Source organism: Tetranychus urticae, chromosome 1 (genome assembly GCF_039701765.1).
Source record: "Tetranychus urticae isolate SD_2017Ah chromosome 1, NJAU_TeUrti_SD_1.0, whole genome shotgun sequence".
NCBI lineage: Eukaryota > Metazoa > Arthropoda > Arachnida > Trombidiformes > Tetranychidae > Tetranychus > Tetranychus urticae.
This window is the reverse complement of record NC_142958.1, coordinates 11,192,564-11,219,028: the sequence shown is the minus strand read 5'-3', so window position 1 is coordinate 11,219,028 and position 26,465 is coordinate 11,192,564. Positions and strand designations below refer to the sequence as shown.

At 30.5% G+C, this 26,465-nt stretch overlaps 1 protein-coding gene across 1 annotated transcript in view; it reads right to left on the bottom strand.

Moving 5' to 3' along the window:
• Window positions 1-26,465, bottom strand: part of LOC107361414 (nephrin-like) — a 99,217-nt gene that overhangs the window by 60,033 nt on the left and 12,719 nt on the right. Inside the window, exon 5 of the mRNA XM_015928244.3 lies at window positions 24,234-24,533. Within this exon, the coding sequence (XP_015783730.3) occupies window positions 24,234-24,533 (300 nt within the window). The remainder of the gene's footprint in view (window positions 1-24,233; window positions 24,534-26,465) is intronic.

Below are 26,465 nucleotides of genomic sequence, written 5' to 3'. Positions count from 1 at the left end.
CAAAGAAAAGTTATTTTCCAACGAAACCAAAAATTCATGAAACAACTCAAGATATTTACTTTTCATTTCATTCCATCATTGATATTTACTCATTCGAGCTCAATTCTTTCCAAAGGAACTTTACTTCCAGATAAATGATAATCGAAACGGAAAATCCTATTAAAAAATATTCGAAGATCAGCTGGTGAAAAAGCCGAATCGTCCACATTTTCGAGTATCTTGAAAAATGGAGTAGCAATGCATCGAAGTTAAAACTTCACATCTATCATGTTCACAAAAGTTCCTTGTTTGCAAGTTCTGGCCTTTCTTTAGATTAATCAGTGAAGTAGTTGTGATAATCTTTTTATTCCTTACTTTGTGACAATAAATTATCCATTTGGTCAATCTAATCATTGAGTGGTAAACTGGACACTATTTTATTCTAATTGCATTAGTAAATTGGTTAATTTATTTTCTCACCAAATCAACATTTTCCTTTGAAATCAATTTATATTGAGTTTAACCAAAAATCAAGGATTAGTTGATAAAAAAACAAAGCTCAAGTAATGAACAAACAAGTGATTCTGAATGAGCGCAGCCATTGTTAGTCTCATGTCTGGAGTTTGTATTGAGATCACGTTAACTGTGAGAGTAAATTTGATCACGAAATTGTTGGATAATTTGATGCAAGATTGACAGTTATGAGCATTATTAATGCTATTAAAAAGGCTAAAGATGAGTGATGTGAGAATTTTTCATTGCTTCAACTGCATGGAATTTGAAGTTGAACTGTTTTCCAAAGTTTTACATCAACAGCAATATCAATAATATGTACTTGTATTTAAATGAAAGTCTGCCTTGAGTGCAAGTTTCACTCACATGAAACATATCCATATATCAATAGCCTTTAGCATATCAAAATCACAAAAAATATTCAGTTTCATATTGCATTGATATTTTGTTAGTTTTAATAGCAAAATGATACAAAAAATGTTATTTTTTCGTCTTTTACTTTTTTTGCTCCAATCAAATAATGCAAACAGAAATGAAAAAAAGTGAATCTCATAACTCGATAAAGGTAAAGTTGATGCTCAAGGTTTTTCCAGTTAACATTGAAATAGTTAATTACAATTCTTATTGGTAAAGGTTCATGAGATGTTCAACTGATCTTTTTTTGTGTTGAAAACATTTCATTCAAAGATTGCATACAAGTTTATGATGAAAGTCACGTCTCCAATTTTTACAGCCATTTTCATTCAATCCATTTTCAATGGAAAATTGAACTTTATTGATTCTATTTAATAGTTGGAGAAAAAAAAATTAGGTTAAGACCAACTTTTACTATCAAAAGGTTCTACGCCATTCATTTGTTTTTCAGATTCGCATTCAATCGTATATCATCAAGAATCTTCAGTTCATGAGGTCAACCTAATTTTTGTATTGATACGGAATACATGTGAAGTGGACTGATATGGATATGAAGACCAAGACGTCTTAGTAACTGCCCAAAGTGTTTACTTTTAGTCTGTCTCCATCAAGAATGCAAGGCAACTCCGTGAACTAGGCTGACATGATGATGAATCAATCACTTTTACTTCGCACGAGGTTTTGTCTTCATAATGCAAACGGAACTTTGCTATTAACAGAAATTGAAGATGAAAATTTCCAGATTTCAGTGGCTAATGTTTCGATGTTTAAATCGCAATAACTCGAGAATCCCTAATAAAAGAGGGTTTATACTTTGTCAGAGAAATTTTCCAAGGCTGAAAGTTAAGCAATGGCTTTTAGATGACCTCTAAAGTTACCCTGGGCGATTCTTGAAAAATGGGTGGGTTGACCTTGAACTTAAAATATGACAAACAAGTAACGGAAAAACTTAATCTTAGGTCTATCGGTCAACCATAAGCTGATTAGAAGACTCACCTTTAGCTGAATTGCCTTGTACATTAAAAGATGTAATATTAAAGCATTTTTCAATTCTAGGAAATGTTTAATCTGATAACCGAATGACCTCAAATGATCCTTAACTCGATACTGAGAAATTCATTTTTATTGCTAACATTAGGTCGAGATGCCATTGCAATCTGAATGAACCCAATTGACGCAGAAAAATTAATTGACTGCTAAGAGAGGAAAAATTTATTCCCATTTTGATTCTCTGCAAAATCTGTTGTTCTGCATGAATCAAGTTGAGGCGATATTTTTGGTTGCAATTAATGAGTCAAATAAAATGAATAATAATGTATTAAAATGTATCAAAATCGATTATTTTTTAAACTTAAAATTTTACTAAATAATTGAAGCTATTCAGAGTTAAATTGGTGGTAAAATTTTCAATTACCATTAATAGTTAAAAGTCAATAGCATAACTTGTTTCCTGAAGAGTGCAACTAAAGACTAATCACTATTGAATGATATCGATTTTCGTCTCTATTTGTTTTTTTCGTGTAATTCAATCAATTTTGAAATTGAATTTTTCCATTTCCTTGCCTCATCTGTTGGAATATTCATTACAACCTGAATTGAAAAGGAACGAAGAAAATTGGCATTTTTTTAAACTAAACTCACAACTTGATTGAGCAAATGATTAACATAATTTCATTGTGAATATCAGACAGAATGATATGATTTACGCATTTCATTTGGAAATGAAATTATCAAATGAATTATCTTTTCTTGGGAGTGAAAATAACTATAAATTCATGTTAAATGTTATGGAAATAAGAGTTTATAATATTGATAATTGATCGTTTCAAGTTTCATTTTTAGTTGAAAGAAATGAATCATTTCGTGTTTCATTTCAATTTCATCTCATTTAGCTTCTTCACCAGTTCAACGTTTCTCAATGAATTTTCACTTGTAATTCATTCTTTTGTTTCAAGTTTCTTCATTGAAAGTTGTCTCAATCCTTTTGCACATTATTATTCGATGTCATTTCTTTTCTTGTAATGTTCCAAGTACCATGAAATGGTATTATATCGAAGGATTAATGTTACGGAAAAGTTGAGTAAACAGAAGAAGAGATTAATTTTAATAAGTTTACTTAAAAGAAGATGATAAAAGCTTAGCCAATCAAGTGAATCATTTTTTTATTTAATAAACAATAGCGAGAATGAAGTTTTCAGAATCAAGAAAATGAGAAAAGAGAAAAAAAATTGAACCATAAAGTTACTTTGAACATTACGTTCTGTTGTCCTTTGATTGAATCATGAACTTCGATTGTCTTTTAAATGAAGAAGAATGGTCAATCATGAAGAGATTGGCAAATGATTGGAAAATCGAAATAAATTTTAAATTGATTATCATGGAAAATGTTCATCACGAAGACATCAATTAAGTTGAATGACATAAAAATTTTGATGAAGTTATTCTGTTTGATTAATTCTCATGAATTTGATGTAAAGTTGGGGCAAAACGAGTCGAGAAAAAAGAGAAACATTTTGTTTGCAGAATTTTTGGTAACCTCAAAGGTTCATCTGATTTTGACAGAGTCCATTGATGGTTGATGCTGACCACACAATTATCCCATCAACTGGTGACCTCAATCATGCAACAGTAAACTCTCTTTTGAATAACTTTAAAGTTCCCATGAGATGCATTTTCACATCTTTCGATTAGAGTTGAACTAATAAATTGTGGAAACTCTAGTTTTTGCTGTTTAGCGCATTTCATTTGCAAATGATATCTCAACAAATTCAGTTGCAAGTTGATCTTGAGAAAGTTTTATCCAAGTTCAGTCTAACCCGATCTAACTTCTGATCGACTTTTAGAGGCTATTCGAATGCTAAAAGATCTCTTGATTTTCATTCTTAGCCTCGAAAAGATCAATCCATTTGCTGGTTTTGTGAAGCTTCAAGTCCATTTAATATTAAACTGTTCATTCTGTTGCATATTTGACATGCAAGTTATTGTTGAATATGATTGAAAATCATTTCATTTTACTGTTATTAAGGGAATGTCGATTGTTTCTTGACGCTAATCTTCATGATAATCATGTTGATTGTCATCAAATTGAATCTTTGTTTGCTCATTTGTCTTCCTTTACTTTTATCAACTTGTCAAAAGTCAACTGAGAAAATAATATGAGACTTATAACAATAATAGCCGTAATAATGATACATTTACAAGGCATTATTGCTATCATGATATTAATATAACAGGAAAAGTAAAACGTAATTTGATTGATTTGCATAAAGATTACATTCTGTTGATACATTATTGAAAGTTGAGCGATAAATTGACGAGCCAAAGTGGTGTAACAAAAGTATTACAAGCTCTTGAATTTATAATATTAATAAATGATGAAAGTAAAAGGGTAAAGTTAATTAATTTACTTAGTTTGATTTAAGGTTCAACTTGAGTAAAGAATGAACAAGAATCATTTTTCACAATCAAAATTAAAGTTGCAATTGAAGATTAACAAGAGTTATAAATCTCAATTAGCGGCCATTTGGCGCACTTTCATCTGATAATCTGATTTGACGGTTGAACATTGTTAATGGTTCATGGTTTTCTCAGATAATTCAACGATAATTAGAAGAGAATTGAAGATGAAAATTTATCACTATTAATCTAAATTCATCTTTCATAACTAATAACAAGCTAATAAAGAGTTATTATACCTAAAAGTACACATGAAAATGTTACTTTGTTGCTCAAGGAAAAGTGAAAGGTAAGAAGAATGTGAAAGCAAATAATGAATCGAAACATTATGGAACATTGTAACTTCGAAGCAAAAAAACGCAACATTGACTCTCTTCTGTATCAAGTTCAACTTTTGCAAGGTAAACATGATGAGAAAGGAATAGAAGAAGAAAAGTAATACATTTTTTTGGGTTTCACTGTTGGCTCATCTTGTTACAAGTTATTGTCCTTTTTTCTTCAGATTTCTCCATCTTCTCTGTTCATTATCCTAATCACGATTGATTTTGTTGATTGTGCAGTCCAGTTGAGAATCGATCATTTATTTTGATTAACAATACTTTCCATTGCATCTTCAATCCACATTTCTGTTGTCAGTCACCGCAAAAACTCACAGATCTTGTTCCGCTTTCAGCAACTCTTCAAGAAACTCTTCAGAAAATAGTTGATACAATGCATGGAGACCTCAAAATAAAGCCTTGTTTCTGCTTTGGAGAGGTCGTGATAATTTTGATGATTAATAGGTAGGTTCAACGATTTTCTTTGCATGTTTGGTCGATGATTTTATTTGCTGTGTTTATGTTCAGATATTAAGCGTCTTTTATGGAAACTTGGTTCTAAGCGCATAGATCGATAGTTTGGTTGAGCGTTTTAATTCAATTTCCAACTTGATCGTATTATCGTATTTACTCAATGGTTAATTGTGATCCTTTAAGAGCAACTAAAAGTGTCTTTTGTTGGACTTTTTGCTGGTAAGAGTGTCAACTGTTTGATTTTAATCCCAATTTGTCCATCGTAATTGCTCTCATCAATTGAGACACAAAGGGATTAAAGTTTTTTGATGGATCGGAAAACAATTGTTCAATTGTCACCTTTGTGCTTCCTATTGTTGATAGCTTTTTGTTTGGTAAAACAGATTCTAGCCTTAAGCTATTTCCTTTTAAAATTTAATTCTGACCATTTATTCCATAATTTTTGACCACAGACTAAACTACTTTGGAATTATTAGCAAGAAGAAAATGGATGGAAATAGCAGAATAAATGTGGAAAAATATTCAAAGGAAAATATCGCCATTGATCTAGCCATGAATGTCGAAATGCTCGAATCACTGATTGTTGCTGATTCGAAAACTAATAGAAGCTCATCAATATCCAATCTTCTGCGAAATTTCATTTCGCTGGTTAACCTTTTTCAAAAAATGCAATTCGTTTCAAAGTTGCTCTCACATGGTAAAGTTATAATGAACACAATAACAATCAAAGGCGATATATTAAAGTTTTGCCATTATTTGATCATCAGTTGAGTTACAATGAAAAAAGAAGTTTCAAAGTAAAAAAAGTGAAAATATGAGAAAAGTTGTGAAAAAATTTGAATAAAAATTGTGCGATTTTATCATAAACATTAAAAGATGAAAATGATTGCAACAATTTTCACGCTTTAACAACTTTGAATGATTCATTTTTTATCAAATTTACCAACAGATATTTCTCATTATTTATTCAGTAACAAGAGCGGAAGAAGTTAAAGAGAAAAGTTGAAAAATAAGTTTTGTTATCATTTACAGCTTGAGTTGTTCATTAATTTGATAAAATCAGTTTCAGTTTATCATTTGAATATCAACCTTTTGATATTCACTCTTTTGGAAAATATCAAATTGACATTCCCATTCTGTCCACTCGATTCATAATTCAATCAACAATTGAAACTGCAAATTTATCTGTTCAAAAGTCGAACATAAAAATAGAAAGAAATGATGAAAAGAAAAGAGAAAAAAGGAAAAAAAAGAAATTCTCATTCAGCATGATGAGTAGCTATAAAAATCGAGTCCCAATAATCGTAATATTAGTCGACGAAGAAAAAAAGAATTCAAAATTCAAATGGAAAATTAGAAATTCGGAAATGCATCGAACAAGCAATATGCAATTCTGAATAAATTTTTTCTTCTTTTGATCAACTCTTTTAGATACAATCAAATTTCGACTCTAGTTCATGATACATGAGTCGAGCTAAACATTTCTCGAGTTTTCTGCTGAATGTTGACTTCACCTTGAAACAGTTTTGCTCAACAAGAAAGTTGTCATGTCAGCAGAGGTGAGAGTTGAATGAAGTTGCATGTAAAGTATCATGAAATATGTAAATTGTTGCTCTGTTTTGGAGATGAAAAAAGTCTAAATGTTCTGGTTCTTGATGTTTCAAATTGACTTGAACTTCGATAGTTCATTTTTATTTACAATTTAAACGAAGATGATAATGTTTCTCATTATTTTCCTCATTCAATGGAAACTCCGAGTCTTCTGATGATGTGATAAGAAGAGAAGAATATGAAAAATATCATTTCCATAATGTAATTTAGATTTATCTTTATTATAAAATATATTAGTGACACTGATAATGGTGAATATACTGATAGAAGAGTGATGTCGACGAAGATGGGAATCATGATGAAAAGAGTGAGAATTTCTTGAGTTTTCTTTTCCTCTTAAAGTGACTTGTTCAAGGTGAGGAGAGAGTTCAATTTTACAGGGAAAAAAGTGCCTCAGTTGTGTTCAGTAAGCATGATAAATGAAAATATTTTTCAACTTTTTTTCTCGCTCTTCCTTTTTGCTCTTTTACCTTGCTTCAGCTTGTTGACTTTTCTCTTTCTTCATCTTCTTTTCATTTTGTTTCTGTTTTCTTTCCATTATAACCAGAATAAAATGCATTTTTTCCTCAAAAAATATGATGATTAGAATTCATGTCAAAAGAGAAATAATGAAGAGAATTTTGAAATATTTTAAAATGTTGAAACAAATGTTACAAAAGTTAATAAGATTAGGTTGTCTCTGGGAGAGAATCATATTCATCTCACGGTGAGAAGGGTGTTCATGTCAATGATGAACTTTTAATGAATTCATCAGTTGATGAAAGAGTTGCACTTTTATTGGAAGAGCATTAAGAATCGAAATTAAAACTCGTTTTTATGTTCGCTTTTACTCTGTTGCATGGTCAAGTTTTCAAGGTTTGTGGGAAAAAATAAAACTGTAAATAAAATCGATTGAAAGTTTTCAGGAATTGGATTATCGGATCAAGAATAGAGAAAAAGAAGCGTAAAGGAAAAAATGGAAGTCATTGGATGATGAGCATTTCGAAACAAAGTGAGGTTCCTCAAGCGATAAAAGGTTTTCACGCAAATCCATTCCAAATTTCTTGTCTTTTCGAGTCAAACATAATTCCAAAAATGCATTTTTCATGTGTAAATACAGAAAATATCTAAACCAAAAATTCGCAAAGACCAAAATAGTAACTCGAAAAACTCAAATCAATATAAATCTTTTAATGAGAATCTTCGATTATAATCAGAATTTTTTCTTTGAAACGAAACTGTTAAGAGTTGATCGATTTCAAATTCCTAATCTTTTCGAGTCAAACATAATGCTAAAAATGTATTTTTCATAACGAAATTCAGAAAATATTTAAACCAAAAATGTCTGTAAAATAAGCGAACGAAGAATAAATCGCAAAATCAGAAAATCAAAACTTCTGATCGATATAAATCTTTTTATGAAATTGTCGATTTTCCTTGAAATTTCACTTTGGTTGGAAATAAAAGTTGAACTGATATTCAATTTCAATGTTACGATTTTTCAAAGTCAAGTGATTGTAAAGGTCAATATGGAAGATGAGAAGTTGTTCAGTTGAACTCGTGTTCAATAGAACGATAGAGAAAAGAAAACTGGAAGAAAAGTAGAGACGAAGTTTGATGGAAGGGAAGAAATGATAATGGAAACAGGAAGGCAAATGATATTGTACTTGAAAATAGGAATCAGTGAACCATGAATATCATGGTTATTATATTCTATCATATACATTATTGTGTTTATTGTATTTTTATTATTCACTCCTACGATTGTCCAATATTTACAAACGATAAAATAAAATACGATTGTGAACATTTCCAATTAGATAACAGATAATAACATGTTACCTTATTTTGAATCAAATTACTGAACAACTTTCGAGTTTCGATTCAACTTTTTCCAAGATAATGCATTTTCTTGTCCAGATTTGATTCTCATATATTTTTGCATTCAATTTCCAGACGAGACTCGGAATGGATATTAAATTTTTCTTGGTCTTTGCCTTTTCAAAGTTGCCTTTTGTTTTCATTTGTTTTCGAGTACAAACTCGACAATTTGTATTCAACATTTTTCCAGCAATAATGTTCATGTGCTTGTTCAACTTTTCAGACAAATTCATCTACAAATAATATTCTCTTTTTACTTCTTCTCTTCATTTTCTTCGTTTTACAATTCACTTTGGACAGTAACATGATAAACTTTTTCCCTTCTTATATTGACATTTACAAATCCCTTGGTTCACATTAACGGTCAACTAATGTCCATACAAAATAGAAGAAAAGAAAAGGCTGAAACTCTCGAACAGTTGAAACGAATCTTGAAAATCTTCTGTAGAAAGAAAAGTATGCACACAAATTCCTTTGAGGTTAGTATTTCTTTTTTTCTCTTCTTTTTATTCTTTTATCATCTTGTTCGTTCTATTCTATTATACATACATGATTATATTCAGATTCTCAGTACAAGAAACGTAAGCGAACGAAAAGAATGAAAAGGAAAGAACGAAGAGAAAAGAAGAGCAAGAAAACATGGAGAACAAGAATTTCGACTGAAACTGGTTCTTTCAATCTTCAACAGAGAAAAAAGTATTTCTAAAAAATAAAAAAATTCACTTCGAAATTCAAATGCGATGAAATTACAAGCTAGGAAAACGAACGAAAAAGAATGAAAAAAAGAATGAAGAGAAAAAAGAAAACTTCTGAAATCGAAAACTGGCATTTTCTGATTATCTATTCAATTGAAGGTTCATCTGAAACTCAACCGAAAGCTTATTAAAATGCAATTTTGATTCGTTAATGGTTCGAGTGATAATCTGAGTTTTGAAAAATCATTAAGAATTTAATAACTTAACAACAAAATGAAAGATTACAAATTTTCAGGGATTGGATGGAAAGAATGTTCATTTTCAGATAATAGTAATATCAGTTTCATTGTTTTCGATTTTGTTTTTTGTTCGCCAAATAATTATTAGCGATATTTTTGGACCTTTTCTTCTGCTCCTTCCACCATAATCATTATCATGATCGTAAAAGTACAAAAAGCGAAAAGAAATGAACGTTGTTAAAGCAGTAAACGAAACCAATGAGAATCAAATGAGGCATCAAATTGCATTCTGTTGACTGATAAAAACTTTTCAAATATCTAAAGTTAATAAATTTTTTCTTCGCAGAATATTTTTCCTTTTCATTTTGGCTTTTTTTACTTCTTTATATTAAATCAAATATTATTTTCATTTTACAGTCTTTCCAGTCTTTTCTTTTATCTTTTATTTCATTCTCCACAACAAAATAGTGAAAAAAGAACTATCGGTTTCAACTTTTTTTATTAGTTTTTTCTGCTCTTTTGAAGCTATTCTTAACATTGCGCTCTGAATCATTCATATTTACTGTTGCAATCTAATCTCAACATATTTCTCTTCTCACTTCTAAATGTTAATGCAAGGAGTTGAACTTTATTTTCATATCATTCAAATTCTGATTATTGCAATTATAATAGCAACAATCATTCAGATTTATTATACTTCGATTGTTCAATGCAAAGTGGAACATGATAAGCTAAAGAATCAGTGAACGATAAGGAAAAGTTTTTAGATCAACTTTGATTTGCAAGTTCTGCACAGTTTTATGACAATGATTCAGTGGTTATGATGAATGATACCATTGAATAAAAAGTCAGAAAATTAAAAGCCATTCACCCATTGATTCAGTAAACATCAATATTGTGGTTAGTGTGAAGAATGTGATGGAATTGGGAAATTTAGTTGCATATTCATTGATTCGGTTTGAGATTTATCGAATAGAATATAGTTTCCCTCGAATTTGAGCTTTTTTTACAAAAATTATATCTTTAATGAGTTTCGAAATATGTTAATATTCATTCATTTTACGATGCAATATATTTCACAATTCGATTCCAAATTGATCATGTTTATTAAAGCTAAATAAAAAATTTTAATTTGCATAATTTTTCGATTAAAAATTCTTCTGCTTGAGCCACATAACTTTAATCTGAAGGCCATCCAAGTCTATTCGCTCAGTCGAACTTAAAGGCACTTAAAGGTTAATTGCATTCTGATAAGGTATGACCTGAAGTATTTTTCATCAGATAATTTGCAAATGTTTTGCTTTGTAATATTTCAGCAAGGATTTATTGCTGATCAGATACGGAGGTGCATTTTGAACACACTCTGGCTATTTTCGTAAATGAAGTTCAATAATGGCTGCCAGGCAGGGTAAAAATTTTCTTTAAAATCCTTTTACCTTTGGCCACAATCTCCAAAAATTTCATTTTGTACTCTCAGAAAATAATCTCTAAATGCCGTTAAAGGTCAAATACAGAATTGACCTTGAATGACCTTGAGCGCTCTAAATTATGGTTCTTCAGTTGCGGGAGCTCATAGTTCTGAGGTCTTTACCATAAACTGTTCGTGAGTTTGCAAAAAGCGTCAGGATGCAAAAATCTTAGTACTTGTATTTGATTGTAATCAAATGTCTGAACTCAAAAGTCAGAGTTTGTCACGTATAAATGATCTACATTAAACCATAACGTCATTAAATTAAAAAAATAATTCGCGACCCTCCTGCTTTAGAATCCGGATTGTATTTTCTACTATCTGAATATGATTTTCTCAAGAACCTGCGTTTCTAAAAAGGTCAAATAATTTTTGTTGCTGAAGTCAATTCATTTTCATCATTTGCTGGCAGATTTTCTTTAAGGCCCCTTCCCGTTGCCGTGATTTCGGCGAAAAAAATGACATGATTTAAGTTTTTTTCATTATTATCTAAGCATTTATGTTCTATCATCACTGGAATCATTCTAACCTGTCTAACTAGTCGTTACCTGCGACTGTATCCCAAGGGTTTACTCATCATCAGCTCTAGCTTCCTGCTAATGCACACTTTAAGTCACAAAATAACAGTTATAACACTGAATATTAATAATTAACTTTTTATTATAACCCACTTAATTAACTTTCATTGCTAAATCAGCCCATTCATGCAATTAAACCATAGTCGCTTCAGAATGATACTTATCAAGAAAAATTAATTTATCAATAAATTGTAATTGAAAAGACAGTCCATATTTAGTCCTAAAGTCTTGCTCATTTTGTCATCATAGATTTACCTAAGTTGATATTTATCCGAAGGTGAGTCTTTTTTTCAAAAACTTTTCATTCTTTTTGTCAAACTGAATTCAAACAAACTCTTCACTGGAACAAAAATGATACTGCACTGTCCTCAGAAGCTGATATATCGATATATTGTGATACAGACGCCATTCTGAAACTGCACCTCTCGTGAAATATTAACAGCTTATGTTCACAAGTATTATAATACATAGAATTGCATTCGACTTTTTGATTAGCTGAGTTTTTATTTTGAAATTGAATTCATATATGGCTCAGATTGATTTCTTGATTCGCTGCCAATTACTGTATTACTTTATATAACACCAATAGTTAAACGCCAATCAAAGATGACAGTAAAGTGTAATAACATTTTATCGTACTTTTATTGCTACCATTATTGTGTTCAACATGGTGAGTTATATCAATCAAAGTTTCCCACTTTTTCTCGAATTTTTTGTCTCTTTTCATTTATTGCCTTTTTTACCAAAATTTTTCATTCTTCTTGTTTTTTCCGTTGTTTCTTCGTTACTTCTTGTTCACTTTTATACTGCGTTAATCTTCATCTTACATCCTCATCACATCCTTTCTTTAATCAGCTCATGTCTTCTCACTCAACCACCCCTTGCTTCACCCCATGAAATGATTCAATTACTTTAGATAAAATCTTGTTTCTCTTTCAATTTGCCAACATAATCCGATTTAGATTCGAAAATTCATTCCACAACAATCAGATGGAAAGAGATCGACACAACACAATTGGACTGATCGTAAAGGTTTGAGTGAAAGAAAATGAAACACTTTTCCATATTGAACAATAAACATCAATTAAAAGAAAACGATTATGAATGATTATCATGAATATTTACTTCGAAACTCGCAAAGACAATCAACTCAATCAAAAGCTAAATGTCGAATTTCAATGCCCATAAGACGCCAGAATCAATTACAAAAGAAAGTTTGAAATTTCGAAAAACGAATTGACTATTGAATTGAATGGATTTATCCAGTTCCAGCAATTGACTTTTCTGCTATCAACTTGTTGCTTTCGTTGACCAGAAAATTCACTGAAACCTTTCAATGAGAATCTTGCTTTCCAAATAAGACTTGAATCGATCGAAAATTTCTGAAAATACTGAACATTCAGTTCGAGTCATTTAGAGCGTCAAGATTGAAAAGTTTTTACTGAACAACGATTTTCTAACGAATATTGAAGTTGAACTTTGAAACTTTGATTGATACAAGAATAAAAGATTGAATTTTTTCCTCTTTTCAAACATTTTTATTTACTTTTCCCAAAATCTCATCAATTATTTGATAAATGACGTGAAACTCAAGTCACGCATATTAATGATTGATAAAGTTTATAAAAGTGAATCTGATAATTCACTGCCAATTAATCTGGTAACATCAATTTAATTCAAATGAGCCTCACCGATCGACGAATCTCCATGAATACAAAACAAGATGAGTTTATTGCAAGTGTACCAATATAACCATTCACGATGTGATGATTATAATGCATGATGATGAGATGAGAAAAGGTAAATAGTTGAGAAAAAAGTCAAAACCAGAAAGGGAGTGAAAAAATTCCAAAGTAAATATCTGTACAAGAGAATGATCGATGGAAGAAATTCATTGATTGGAGATTATATTATCATTCCATGAGCTTGTTGTAATTTCATGGTGCTAAAAATGAGAGTCAAGGGAAGTGATAAAGAAGCGAAAAGAGCAAAAAATGTGGAAAATGATAAAAAATTTGATGCATTTTTTTGTTCATCAAAAGACAAAATGACTCTTTTCCTTGGCTCGTTACACCATCATCAATTTACCTTTTTTTAAAGGCATAATTTCGTCTCTTTCAAGTTGATATAAGGTTAAACATCTTCATCTTTGCCATGCAAGTTGATGAGCGAAGAAAAATTTTCTGATCAAATTCAATCTCAAATTAAGAGTTTTCTTAACCTCTTCATGGCTTCATTTTTTTCTTCACTTTACTCTCATTTATTACATTTATTGCAACCCTTTGTTCACTTGATTAAACACCTTTTCTTGTCTTTTCATGATAATTTTTTGCTCTTCCTTTTTAAAACACAAGATAACAAGGTGAAGGATGAATGGAGTGAAGCTTGAAACTAAAAGGTTTCAATGAAGATGAACATGATTGGAACAAATGAATGGAAAAATTTGTCGCTTGAAAAGGATAAGGTTCATCGAGAACTAATTTGATTTTTAATTGCTCATTCAACTTGTAAGAAGCAGCAATTAACTTATGCAAAATGCTTGAAATCAGATAAAAGTTATTCCAATTTTGTGAGATCGAAAGAAAATTTTGATTAACAAAAGGATTTCAAAGAAGTTTATGGTTTGGTCGAGAAATTGAATAAGAATTGAATAATGTTTATTCTGGATTTGGAATCAATCATGATTAGTTTGTAAGAATAGATTACTTGCGTTTTCGCTTATTTTTTATTCGTGTTCATTATCGTTTTCATTGCTTTCAACAGGGAATGATAAATGATATTTAAAATGGTTACAATGAGAGATTCAATTTATTGTCACCAAATTGAATAAGATGAGCTGAGCGTGAATCAATTTGGTCAGTAAATGGTGTTGAAATGATGACCAAACAAAGTGACGATTACAGCATTAATATGTCAAAGTAAGGATTGCATAAATTAACTTGCTTGATAAATTGATGTTCAAGATGAGAAAAGAAACAAAATTTCAAATGGAAAAGGTTCCATTCACAATCAATCTGTTTTCATGTTCTATTAATAACATTTACTCATTCCATGTTCTATCTATTTCTCATCATCATTTCAATGCATAAATCTTGGTCAAATCATATCGTTAAACTCGAGATAAAATGATACCAGGGCCAATGAAATTGAAGAAGGTCGTAGCTGACTATCATAGGCAGAGGACACTGGATATAGATTTGGCTATTTTCTCAGTTCTCTGATCATCTCACTTTTCATAAATCTGGTTTTACTCTCTAACTTTTATGCACTCGCTTTTGTAATTTTATTCGATCATCGTTGTGATTTTGCACCACGATGTCTAACGTTATGCCTAAGAATTCGAATGACCTTGAATGTCCTTGAAACTCTGGATTTATAATTCTGACAGCTTTTTTCATTCTGATCTCTGACTTTGGGACAAAGTCGAGAGGCTCAAGTTTATTTAGTCACATTCATTCATCATTTACAAACTGATCAGAAAAAAAGACAAAAATCTTTTTCGATTAATAAGTTTTGAAGTTGGAAAATTTTCTTTTCTTAATAATCGAAGTTTTGGAGTCTTTGAGTCCAAAGATAATTTTCCGAGCGAAAAAGTTTGTTTACTGTTGAGTTGTTTTAGTTACATTCAGAGTATTTTTTTGCTGCAAAAATCACGAAGTCCAATATTTATCTCCACCGATATGACAGAGTGAAAAAGTTTCAGCAAGAAAAACTAAACATTGTTAACTTTTTCCATTGTTAAAGTTATTTTTCATGTTGAAGTTTCTTCTATCGCACTCGTCATCAATTTCTTCATCTGAGTAAATTCAATTTCAATGAAACAATCAAAGTTAAATCACCTTATTATCAGTGTCGAAATCTCAGTCAACAGTGGAGAACGAAAAAGAAGAAGAAGATTCTGAAAAAAGTAGAAGAAAAGTTTGATCCATTTTTGAAACATTTTATCATTATTCTTGTTCTCTTTTCACTCAACAATAATACGATTATAACCTGGTTTGAGATAAGAAATTGTGAGTTTCAATTTTTAACAATCATTATAATCATTTATTATTGAATAACTATTTACTTTAAAACTATAAACGAAAACATTTCAAACAGTTTTCAAGTTTTTAAATAGATTTTCATTCTTTCTTCAACTTAATTCAAAACTAAATGAATGTCATAATTCTCATTAAGCCTGGAGGGTTCCATGAAGATAACATTTTGTGCAGAAAAAGGAAAAGGACGAAAATTTAAAAAAATTTCATTCCATTTACAGAAAAGTAAAACCAATACTTGGAGATAGATTATATTGTTTAATAGAAAATTTAAAGATATTGTTTTACTGGGAGTTGAAGCAACGATGAAATTAAGTTGAACAAAAGACTTTTAAGTGATAATCTTTAGACAAGCCTTACATTCGAGTTTCATTTTATTCTTGTAACTAGAGACTGAAAAGCTCATCTGACAGTTTTATTCATCATTTTGTGTCACAATTGAATCACTATTTATTTACTTTTTTGCTCTCTTTTTTTCACTCCCTGCAACAATGTCTTTCTCACTTTCTTCATGTTATTACAATTTGATTGTTTGGATTTTAGTCGCTTCTTCTCTGTTTCTTTTTCATCCCTTTTCTTTCTGTTCTAATCTCACTGAATAAATCATGAAAAGAAAGATTGCTAAATGTTTATCCATTACAAAGTGAAAAAATGTTTGCCAGAAAAAAAAGTTATCACTCATAAAACTGTGTGTGATAATGCATTTTAGGCTCAAAAGTTCAATGTAATGATGAGATTATTTTTCAATTTCATTTTAATTTAAAGAAAATTATTTTTTCTCTTCTCATTGCATTAAGGTTAAGGTGATGAGAGGAAAGAAAGTTGAATGACTCAACTTGTGGTTATCAATGGAGTTTAAAGACAATAGAAACATGCGGCTTGAGGCGAAATTTTTTTATATTCAATTATTGTTTCTGATTCCATTTGGTAGACGAAGATTCAATTTTTACGATTTCATGTTCTTTTTGACGAATCTTACAGATTTCAATGCTGAATTGACATTGAATCAGTTGGCCCGAACCTACATTAAGCCACTCTTCCCTTGCAGGTTACAATTCAATGTCAATACCTTCATCATTTAATCTCCCCTTTTCATTTCCTTTTCCTTTTACTTTTTCTCAGTATGAATATTGGTCAAGTTAATCAAAGGTTAGATTATGTTTCTCTCCTTATCGTGATTAACAATTAATTTGAAGAGCTCTTAAACTATTCCTTTTCTCTACTCGAACTGTTGAGCTTCCAAATGAAATCTATTTTGAATAAGTTCAGTGACTGCTTATTGTTCACCTAATTTTGATTCTTTCGTGTTCTGAGCATCTACGTGAATGAATTAGCTTCAAATTGATAAAAAGTGAACAAAATTTCAAGCGGATTAATCGAAGAACTATTATGCACTGAAGAACCTGAAAATCCTGAACAGATTAAGAAATATTCTACTTTGATTTGAAAAAAACATTAATGGCCATCTTAATTCGACCACATCATTGGTTTGATAGAACAATAAATTTCAATTTCAATATCGAATTGAAATCTATTCATTCTTTGGCTTGTAAATCTTAAATCAAAGTCAATTTTTACTCAACCAAGAAGAGTAACAGAACAATTTTAAACTCGAAAAAGTTAGACTGTTGCTGGATGAATTAGGCTTAGAGCGAGTTAGGCTTGTAACTTAAAGAAGGTGATCTTGGAGTTATTTTTTCGATTCAATCATTTCTTCGGAAAAGTAAAGGAACTTTTTTCTCACAGCAATCATTGTAACCAGTGATAACTATAAGTCATTTTTTATGTAAGTAAACTGGGCTAAGCATTGGAAGCTCATATTACTGACGCTTTTTTTTCCTTGATTCACTTATGAGTTGAATTTGAAATCATTGAGAAGTGAAACTGGAAAAAGTTATGACAAGCTTTGGGATTTAGTTTGTTTAGAGTTGAAAGTTGAGACAAACTTTTGTACTTAAAGTGAAAACTTTAGAGTTGATTTATTGGATGATCTCTTCTGTCAAATGCTGGGTGAATGTTCAGTTAGGGGTTGGACAAGAATCCTATTGACCATGAATTCGACTGAGCTCATTTTAGAGAGAAAATCGAATCTTTCTTGATGTTTGTAGAAACTGAATGCTATTTGGTTACATTCATCGATTCAAATTTATTTCTCCTCGAAGTTTCCATTTCTTGTGCAAATGGAAAGAATGGAATGAAATTAATAGAATAAGTGAAATTGAGAATTAGTATTGTTGAGGTTGGAAAATAATGAATAGGAAATAAAACTGAACAATCAAACGAAGTGGGTGGATACTCATGATATTGAATTTTCCCTGTAATTCTCTACTCAACTCTTGAGTTTCTCGTGTTGGCAATTTGTGTTCACATATTGAGTCCAATCATAATGTTGAATCATTAAATTGAACAATACAAATCAATGATTGAAAAGTGAAAATATTGATTCAATAACAAGTTCAACAAACAACTCATCAGTAAAAAGCCAGATTGTGGGAAAAGAACATTCAGTTTCATGTCATCAAAGAGCAACAATTTAAAATTGTAATCAGAATAATCAGATGGAATGAAGTCTGTCAATTTCGTTGTTCGACAAGTGCAAAACTCGAATTTCAAGCAAATAATTATCCAAATGAGAACTTCTTTTCACAGTAAATCTCCAAGTAAAATCTAATCAACACAAGACTCAGAAAATGGTAAATATCAAAGAGAAAAATTCAGCCTAAAAGTCAATAAAAATATTCAGAGAAAAAAGTCCAGAAAAGATTTACTCGGTTAGCTGTTGAATTTTTTCTTCTTCATGTTTACTCAATGAATTATTGCTCTTTTCTTTGCATTTCATGGAAATAACAGCTTCTAATCTGTGTCAAGAAAGTCGAGAAACTCTTGCAATTTGAATTTCAAAACAAAACGAATGAAATTTTGAAATAATATTGTGAAAAGTAAAAGGTTAAAGAAGAAAAAAAACAGTTTTATTGAAATTAATGGAAAGACAAGTTTCACGGAATCCATTGCATTGACATTCATTATATCAACCACATTCAACCCAAATCGAGTTTATTGTTCATTAAAAACAATTAATTTAATCAGATTACCAATCGAATGTTTGGTTTTGGAGAAAAAACAAGATTGACTAAACCCAATTAAATTAATCAAATTGAACAGTTGCTTATAAAGAGAAGGTTTCATTTCACAATTAAACTTGCAATTATGTATATAAAATGCTCTCTAATTACTTTTTAAACTATAAAATGTAATTTATTCCCTTTAATGAACCAATTTGATTGCTCAAGTAAATAAAAAATTGGAAACTTTAAAGTGTAAGAAGGAATGGCAATGAAAAAAGACTTTAATTTCACACTACACTGAATGGAATTAAAAATTGCAATCAATTTAACTCTTTTCTTCCTCTTCTTCTCACATTAAATCAGTTTCATTTTACGTTAATTTTCAGTCAACTTACTTAGACTTACAAGATAAGATTCAGATTTAGATTCAGATAAATGATGCAAATGTGGAAATATGAAGTGAAAGGAACGCAATAACAATTTACAAATGACACTCATTTTATTCTGATGATTATTTTCAGTAACAGTTTTATTCAACTGAGGAATTCCCTTGGCTAAGAGTTCTGGTACTTTGTTGTCAATGTTTCGTCTCGTGTTTCATTAAACTTTTAGCGCCAGTTTCTGTCAACCTGTCATTCTATTTCTATTTTTCAGTGAATTTCGGTTTCATTTTCGTTGGAACAATGTTTCATTACAGAGCCAAAACTTCTGGAAATGAGATAAAAAGATCAAGATCAAGTATCGAAAGCAGCAAGAGTTGGTGACGAAACTAATGAAAACTCGCTACTAATGTCAATCGAGAAATGATGGAGATAATAGTTGTTCTAAGTTGAGATCAATGTGGAGCTGCATCTTGTGCTGTCAAATCGACTAACAAACTTTTGAACATGAGAATAAAAGTCAAGGAATCCCGTTAAAACAGTGAATGATTTGAAATGCGTTACAAGAAAAAGACAATTTTCTTCACGCTTTTCATTAACTATTTTTCTAGTTGTTAACGCACTTTATTCATGTTTGTTTATTAATTATTCTGATTAACAGCAAACTTTTTATTTGTGATAAATTAATATTAACTTTGAATACTCTTTCCTGAGATACAATCATCAATTTCATCAGTTGCTTTTCAGTTCGAAGTAGGCTTTATTATTGTATTTGAGTATGAAACTATTCAATTTTCGCATATTCTCGATGCATGCCAAGTAAACTTAAAAAATACCGTCTGACAGTCAGGAAAGTCAGTCTGAAAGCAATATTTTGAAGAATCTTTGCAAAGCCTTTTAAAAAAGAAATTCAAGGAAAAAATATTGCTCGTTATTGCTTTCGAAAAGCGAATAATGCAAATTTAAAACATGTGCAATTTTGTCGTTCATTTTTGTTAGATAGTCCACATGATTAAATCTTATACAATGCAGAAAATTTCCATCTAAAGGTCAGGCTAATATTGCAACTAGGAGATGGGTGACCAGCTAAAAGTAAAAAGAACTGCAATAGAATAGAATTAGGAATTTCTATTCAATTAGTTTCTCTGCTTGGGAACATATGAATCTGTAAATGATGTGGGTCTATTCATCCAATGGCTGTAACTCAATTGAAACCAATCAAGGAAAAAGTACTTCTGGAAGGAGTATTTTATATTTCAATATTTTGTAACTGATAATCAACGAATATGCTTTTATTGAATGTGAATCTTTTATCGAAATAAGCTCTTTCATGAAATAATGTTAACACGATAATAGCAGGAAAATCCATAAGAAATGAGCATTTTAATGAGTCAAGCTCAACTATTGTAGCTTGAAAAGTTCAATTCACAATATTATAGCAAAATAAAAAATTCATTAAATAATTATTTCAATGAAACTGTATGTTAAATGGCTTGTAACAATACAATTGAAACGATGCAAACTGATTCATGGAATGATATGAATCGACTTTATATTACTTATTAATATGCACTATATATTAATGTAGTGATTTCGTGTCTCAGCTTAATTGACAGTTGTAGCTTGCAACAAGCTCGATAATCAACTATCAACAAAAAAGTGTGTTGTTCTTTTAATTAACCAAAGTCTGATTAACTAGGTTCGTATGACAACAAATGTGAATCGCATGAAAGAGGTAAGGGAGGAGAATGTATTTGCAGCTCAATATTTCAAGTCAAGGACAGCATAGAAGGAAAGGGAAGGTAACCTTATTTTATGGGCCATTTATGAACATCATGCAAGTGACCAACTTAAAACCAGACTCTAATAATCTTCATAATATTCTGAGCATAAGAAACGGTTTTAGCTTCCAGCAAAATAGTTGCCATTTACAACTGATAGTGAGATTTCGAGCTGATGTTCCGGAAACAATTCAAACGTTTGAATGGGAAATACAGCTTGAGCCCAGACATTTATATCTTTAAAATTTTATTAACTATTGAATTGGTAAACAGAATTTTTTGGCCATTTTTGCGCATAACTTTTGATCAGTTTATCAAAAACTGTCAAGAGTAAAAAAGCAATACATTTTTCATCAAAATCAACCAACTATACAAATTGCAAGCAGAATCAACAGAATTTTAATCCAATCTCGATAAGTAAACTTGGAAATATTAAGAGTTACCTTAAGAAGCTTATAATGATTGATTCTGGTAATCAAACCACTTAAGATTTTGAAAAAGGAAAAATTCTGAAACTTTAAGCGCAAAACGAAGTTTACTATCAATTTGGCGAGAGTCGGTTTTTCCTCACATTATTTCTTGTCTAGTTTAATGCTCCGTTTGATTTGTTGGTTAGTGGCTATAACATCAAACTTTTGAATTAAAGAACTTCAAAGAACTTCAAAGTAATACAGTCTTCAAGTTCAGTCGAAATCAATCTTCAAAACACAACGACGCAGGAATGAATCACATTTGTGGTCCTTAAAAGTTTCTGTTACCTATTGCACTTCCTTGGTGTTTTCAACTGGACATGAGATTTGACATTGAAACTGAAGCAACTCGTTCTGTGCTTTCATCTTTTGACACTAACATGCTGTCATTTTGTTCATTATCAGTTATCATTCAATTTTGAAATTAGTTTACCTGGAACTTTGTTTTTGAAGTTTCCATCGAATCTGTCCTTGTTTTTGTTACTTCATGGAAAATGATACTTTAAATTCAATTTTGCACTGGTTTCTCTTTTGTCTCATGTTAATGAAATTGACGAGTGAAGAGTCTTTATGAATCTATGCATCTTTGTGTTTGAATAAATGGTTTAAAAGCTAGTTTCATCGTTTCTTGAAGAGCTGATAGAGACTTGATTGTGAACAGAATGTAATTCAACGTTGACAGACAAAATTGCTGGTGACATGATAACATTTTCATGCTTCTTATGTCAAAATTTATTAACTTAAATAAAAGTAAAAGTTTGCATGGAAAAAAGAGAAAAAGAAATCCCTGAAAAAAGAGATAGAAGCCAAACAAACAACATCAACTATTGAAACGGAAAAAGAAGAGCAAAAGTAAAAGCAAATGAAAAAAATGAAAATCGAGATTCTATTAATAATCAACTTTAATTAATGTGACAGAAAATCCAGAAATAATTTGCTTCTTCAGTCAATTTGTATTTTCCGTTTAATGGCAGAACAAACTGAATGCAATGAAAAGTTTATTTATTCAAATAAAATTCTGATTAAGCATAATTGGATCAGGAAATGATTCAGATTGTTTTTGATAACAATTGGAATCGAATTGGGAAAAACTGAGTTTCCAAATATCAATGGAAATTATTCATGAAATGAAAAGTATTTGATTGAAAAATGACCAAAGAACATGATAAATTGAGAAAAAAGAATAAAAAAATTCAAAACAAATTCTTTCATGATGAACATGGTAAAAGCCAAGAAGATCAAAGTGTCGATAAACTTGTATCGTTCATTTCATGCCAATTGAATTTTGTCCATTTGTTGCCTTCTAATATTTCAATTGTCTGTTTCTGCTTTTCTTGGAAAATAATATTGAAACTGAAAAAGTTCATCAATCATGAAAGAAGAGCAATGTTATCCCATATCATTTACCTATTTTATTGAGTATCGTAAATGAATCAAGGAGAAAATTATTTAATGGTAAAGTGAAAAGCTATTAGCATTATTATTACATTTTATTATCATTGATATTATTATCGATGGTAAACATAATCATATATCAGGGCGATCATTAGAAATGAGGAGAAATGATAAAAAATGGTTTAATAATAATATGCACATCGGAGACTTGGTTCATTGTTGTCTGATTAAGTATTTCAAGTTGCAAATAAAAACAAGTTCAATGGTGAATGAATCCTTGGAAAACTGAGAATTCCTTTGGGATTCAATATGAAACCGAAAATCATTCATAATTTTTTTTCTTCTTTTCTTTTTTGGGATTTTCTTTCTTTCTTTCTCTCTCTCCCTTTAAATATGATTGGTTGGACTTATTAGCAAAAGAAAAATGAGAGAAATGATGATGATCATGATGATCATGATGATGGGAAAAGAAGAAAAGTAAATAAGCAAGATGCAGGATAGCATCATATTACTGGTGAACCATAGGAAGTGAATGTTTTGTTTCACTTCTCTTCATATCAGGTTGCAGTGAAAATGATGGAGAAATATTGAGCATTTCTTTTGATATCTTTTCGTCTTGTATCATCTTAACCACATTATTTGAATAAACTCTCATTATACACCCACGAACAGGTAAAACAACGATCAACATTATTTACCGTTCAAATAGAGTAACAATATTTTTCCGATTCCATTACATGCTAACTGTTGAGTTACAGTCTTGGAACAATAAACGAACTTTTACCTTTTTCTGTTTCAATTGATATTAATCATTATTTGATCAACAATTACATTTTGGGTAAAGTTTGACGGACTCTTCGAAGGACATTGATGATGAATGAATGGCTTGTATTTATAAAATGACTGATAATTATTCATTCGTCGAATTGTTTATTTGGGAGAAACTCGAATGTGCTTTTTAATAAACAGATATATGAAACTCTCTCCAACTTTTTCAGATGTTTTTCTGAAACTTGTTGTCTGATTAAGATTTAACTCTTCATAACTTTTATCCTTGACCAATCGTTATAAAAGTGTTAACTTTGATTTGTCTCGGTTCCTGGGAGTCATTCATAAAAATAGAAAAATAAAATCAAAAATGATAAAACAATACAGAAAATGTAATTTCAGGTAAACTCAGGCACTCAACACAGAATTCATCTCGAAAGTTGGTTTCAGTTGAAAACCCAAACAGAGATTTGATTTACTTTGCGCATATTTTTAAATGAAGAAACTGAACATTCTTTTCAACATTTGCAAACTTATTCTCGAAGTTATAACGAAGTTATTCATAGTTTGAACTCTATTTGTTGAGACTGGTTTTCAAAGAGTAAGAATAATGGTTTCGATTTTTTCATTGACAAAAGTCGACGACCTCGACTTGTGCAAAATGAATGACAGTTTTGGAAATGTTTTTGTTTCACTTTCGATTTTCTCTGAAAGTTAAGGAATGGTAACTCACAAATTATGTTGACTTGATGATTCGCTGAGATGCTCTTCTTTTGTGGTAATCCTTCAACTTTACATGTAAAGGTGACACTTGGTATTCGCTGTGAAATGGTGTAACTTAAAGTTGACTTTATAATCCAACCATTTGATCCATCATTTTGAGTCTCAATGGTCGTTGCTGAAGTAACATTGTTATCCACAAGCCATGTAAGTAAAGGCGGCGGATTCCCTGGACGAGTTGTACACTTGAGGTCAATTGTTTTGTAAAGACGAGTTTCACTTGGTCCATTTATTATCACTTTAGAAGGTAAAACTGTAGAAATGAAACAAATTAATTTTCATTCTTCATTCAACTTTCAACATTCATTTGATAAACGAATTTTACTTTTCCAATTCTTCGACATTTACAAATGCTTCTACTCTAATAACGACAAAAAGCAATCGAGAAGAAGAAGGTTAAACTCAAATTCTGTATCATGAAGCGAAAACTATTACCAAAAAGGTAAAATCAGATTAGTTAATGTGGAACCTTTGATCATTTGATTGATTCTTTTTGCATCTTTTGGTCCAAGTTCATTTTTCAAATGGATAAATTGCATTATCCAATAAAATTTGTATTAATCTTTATTTTACGCATTTTAATCATTCAATTACATTTCGGTTAACATTGCATCGATTGAATAGTTATTGATAGTTCTAATGAGATAAACATGGAAGGAAAAAGCTATTAAGTGTTGAGAGAATCGCAAATGAAAGTTAAACGCATTGATATTGTCAAGTTGCATACAAAAGGCTTAAACAAGGTTATTGATGTAACATTTATCAGTGGCTTTTAGGTTCTCTTAACCATCGGTCAATGTTATTCATGGTTCACCAATTTCAAGATATTCAGATTAATTTTGTTGTTGCTATTAATTTCGTCTTTCGTTGCAACAAGAATCTTGCATGATTTGACAAATTATTGGCATTTAATGAGAAACTGAACAAGGTGAAGGTTGCTCTGAGTATGATGGAGGACGACTGCAGCAAGGTAACAACCAAAGAACAGGGAAAGAAAAGAAATGGAACAAGGAATGAGGGCGGAAAGAAAGAATAGAAAGAGAAAAGAAAAAAAGTTGTGATAGAATTTTTTCTCTCCTTTCGTTGAATAAAGATACACTATTCATCAGGATGAAGCTGAAAATCATTGAGACTCCTTTGGGAAGGCGATTAATCTGAGTAAAGAATCTACATAAGCAAGTAAAGGCAATTTACTTTTGATGTGAAAGGAAAGGGATGAGAAGTAAAAAAGAAAAGCAGAAAAAAGAGGAAAAAACGACGATGTTGAGATGGTGATGAAGAAACGAATGTTGAGTAAATTCCAAGTTGGATTGTAAACGATTGATTGTATAAACAGTGATAGAGGATTCAAGGGTTTCTTCATGGGATTGTGTGTGGTAAAGAGTTGAGGATGAAAAGGGATAAGATGGTAATAATGATGAAAAGAAGGAATGAAAAAGGAAATGGAAAAAGGAAAAGCATTGGATTGAAGGAGAGACAAGCTAATTCATTATCAAGAATCAAGATGAACCAGAAGTTTTTAGATTGCCTTTTTGTGTTGCCTTTTGAATCAACAAATTTGTGGCCAACAGAGTTTAATTTGGTTAGAATGAATAAACGTGAAAATTTTCATGGTAAAAGTCTGAAGATGATGAAGGACTTAATAACCAACAAGGTGTAATTTGATTAATTTAATGAAGGCGCATCAAGTGCATCTCTGTTGGAATAGAAAGAAATTCATGCTGATTTCAGAATAATTTATGAGTCCAGTTTTGTCCATAAGGTGACCCAGCTTTTGAGAAAAGTTAAAGTCTATTTTAATGGATTATGAAACTTGACCAATTGAATGACTTTCAAATGCTAATGTGAATCGAAACGTGAGTAACTGCAACTTGAAACATTTGTTTATTGGCACTGAATCCAATTTGGAACTTCTCTCTGTAAGATAATATTTGAATATTTATTTCGCTTTCAATTCTATTGAGTTTTCTGAATATCTTGTCTTGTTCATAAATTTAAAATGGCTATCAAGTGATCAAATGAAATGTTCAAACTGTGAATGCTTTTTTTGGTGAAACTCACTTTTGTACATTTTATTAAACTATGAAAACATTTGAATAAGAATAGTTTATCATTTGCTTTTCACTGTTTACTTGTTGTCAATGGTCAGTGGTTAAAATGGAAAAGAAGAGCGAATAACTTGCAT